Genomic DNA, 2,255 nt, shown 5'->3' with positions numbered 1-2,255 from the left:
CCGTCCCTGGCACGTGCGGAGGCAGAGCACTGCAGCAGGCACAGTGACTGCCTGGCCTCCTGCTGCCCCTGCCAGAGGCTGGCAGCACCTCAGCCCGGGGGTGTCGCGCCCTGCTCGGCACCTCGCGGAGATGGCCCTCGTCATGAGCAATGGGCACGGGGACCTCGGTTCAAGGAAGCACGTTGCAGTGCTGCATTCAGGTGGTCTCCACAAATCCAGAACATTTGATGGAGGCCAGCACCGTCACAGAGTGCCCGTTGCCTGCCCCTGCCTGCGCTCACAGGACTGCCACGCAGCACGGCGATGACCAAGCTGCCAGAGCACTCAGGCCTTACACCAAGGCAGGGGGTCAGAAGGAGAGTGTGGAAGTGGAAGGAGGACAGCACTGGATAGCCAAGGGGTGGTGTTCCCTGGCAGTGCTGCCATGCCAGGAACCTTTTCCCCTCCGTCTGTGGATACAGGAACTGTCCCTGCAGCTCCAGAAAGGCCTTGGAAGAAAGAATCAAAGGAAAAATAAAATTGTTTAATGGCCCTTTGGCTTTTTTAGATGAAGAAAGAGAGCAGGGCACCTTCAGAAAAGAAAACCACACAAGGAATTAGAATGGGGACGACACCTTTATCAGAAATGAAATACCATGAGCAACTACAACAAATTCAGAAGACACTCTGGGTCTGTGATAAATTACATTATAAAAGTTATTCAAAATGTTATTCCTTCAGAAGAAGATACAGTTATCAGGTTGCACATTGCACCCTTGAGCTCCTGGTTCCTCATGCTGTAGATGAGGGGGTTCACTGCTGGAGGCACCACCGAGTACAGAACTGCCACCACCAGGTCCAGGGATGGGGAGGAGATGGAGGGAAGCTTCAGGTGGGCAAACAAGACAGTACTGACAAAAAGGGAGACCACGGCCAGGTGAGGGAGGCACGTGGAAAAGGCTTTGTGCTGTCCCTGCTCAGAGGGGATCCTTAGCACAGCCCTGAAGATCTGCACGTAGGACAGCACAATGAAAACAAAACAGCCAAATAATAAAGAGGCAGCAGCCACAAGAAGCCCCACTTCCCTGAGGTAGGTGTGTGAGCAGGAGAGCTTGAGGATCTGTGGGATTTCACAGAAGACCTGTCCCAGGGCATTGCCTTGGCAGAGCGGCAGTGACAGTGTATTGGCCGTGTGCAGCGCAGCATAGAGAAACCCACTGGCCCAGGCAGCTGCTGCCATGTGGACACAAGCTCTGCTGCCCAGCAGGGTCCCGTAGTGCAGGGGCTGGCAGATGGCCACAAAGCGGTCATAGGCCATGACGGTGAGGAGAAAATACTCTGCTGAAAGGAAAAAGACAATCAGGAAGAGCTGTGCAGCACATCCTGAGTAGGAGATGTCCCTGGTGTCCCAGAGGGAGTTGGCCATGGCTTTGGGGACAATAGTGGAGATGGAGCCCAGGTCGAGGAGGGAGAGGTTGAGGAGGAAGAAGTACATGGGGGTGTGCAGGTGGTGGTCGCACACTACGGTGGTGATGATGAGGCCGTTGGCCATGAGGGCAGCCAGGTAGATGCCCAGGGAGAGCCAGAAGTGCAAGAGCTGCAGCTCCCGCGTGTCTGCAAATGCCAGGAGGAGGAACTGGGTGATGGAGCTGCTGTTGGACATCTGCTGCCTCCAACCATAGGGTCCCGTTCATGAAGAAAACATAGTGACAAGTCAGGAAAGATTTCTGTGAGTCAAGTGAAAACCCTTTCTCCTAGATCTGCCCCCGGTGCCCCCTGTCCCCCCCTCTGCCGTTCCTAGGAGAGCTCCCTTCCGAGCCCTGGCTGGAGCTGTGCTGAGTGCTGGCCGAGTGTGCTGTGAGGAGCAGGGGCTGTGCCCGCTGGCTGCCCAGCAGTGAGCCCTGCTCTGCAGCAGGGGCTTCATGGGAACCCTGGGGGCAGGGGCCAGTCCTGGCCTTGCCCTGGCTCAGCCCAAACTGCTCCCAGCGCAGAAGGGCCTGTCAGCATCGGCTCTGCCCGTGCTGAGCAACGGCCATGGCCAGAGTCAGGTCAGGAGGGCTTTGTGCTGTGCTCAGGGAGAGCAGAGTGAGTGCTGAGAGGCAAGGGGACTGTCTGTGCCTGAGGGCAGAGGCAGGCACTCTGCTCTCTCCATCCCTCTCCTTCCCAGCTGCCCGGCAATTGCTCCTTTCTTAGATGGAGAGTGATCACACTGCCATGTTACCCTGACAAGCAGCCAGGCACTGCTGAGAGCAGAGGGATCCACTGCAGAGAACAAA

At 56.8% G+C, this 2,255-nt stretch overlaps 1 protein-coding gene across 1 annotated transcript; it reads right to left on the bottom strand.

Moving 5' to 3' along the window:
* Positions 1-700: 700 nt before the first annotated feature.
* Positions 701-1,645, bottom strand: LOC121082235 (olfactory receptor 14C36-like). Its single transcript, XM_040581589.1, has one exon. It carries the CDS (start codon positions 1,640-1,642, stop codon positions 701-703), a length of 942 nt encoding a protein of 313 aa, XP_040437523.1. The 5' UTR covers positions 1,643-1,645.
* Between the last annotated feature and the right edge of the window lie 610 nt (positions 1,646-2,255).

Source organism: Falco naumanni, unplaced genomic scaffold (assembly GCF_017639655.2).
Source record: "Falco naumanni isolate bFalNau1 unplaced genomic scaffold, bFalNau1.pat scaffold_46_arrow_pat_ctg1, whole genome shotgun sequence".
Classification (NCBI taxonomy): domain Eukaryota; kingdom Metazoa; phylum Chordata; class Aves; order Falconiformes; family Falconidae; genus Falco; species Falco naumanni.
Note: the sequence above shows the minus strand (reverse complement) of the source record. Positions and strands in the feature narration are given on the sequence as shown.

Coding starts and splice junctions, on each gene's coding strand:
- LOC121082235 (XM_040581589.1), bottom strand. CDS start 1,642: ATGTCCAACAGCAGCTCCATCACCCAGTTCCTCCTCCTGGCATTTGCA.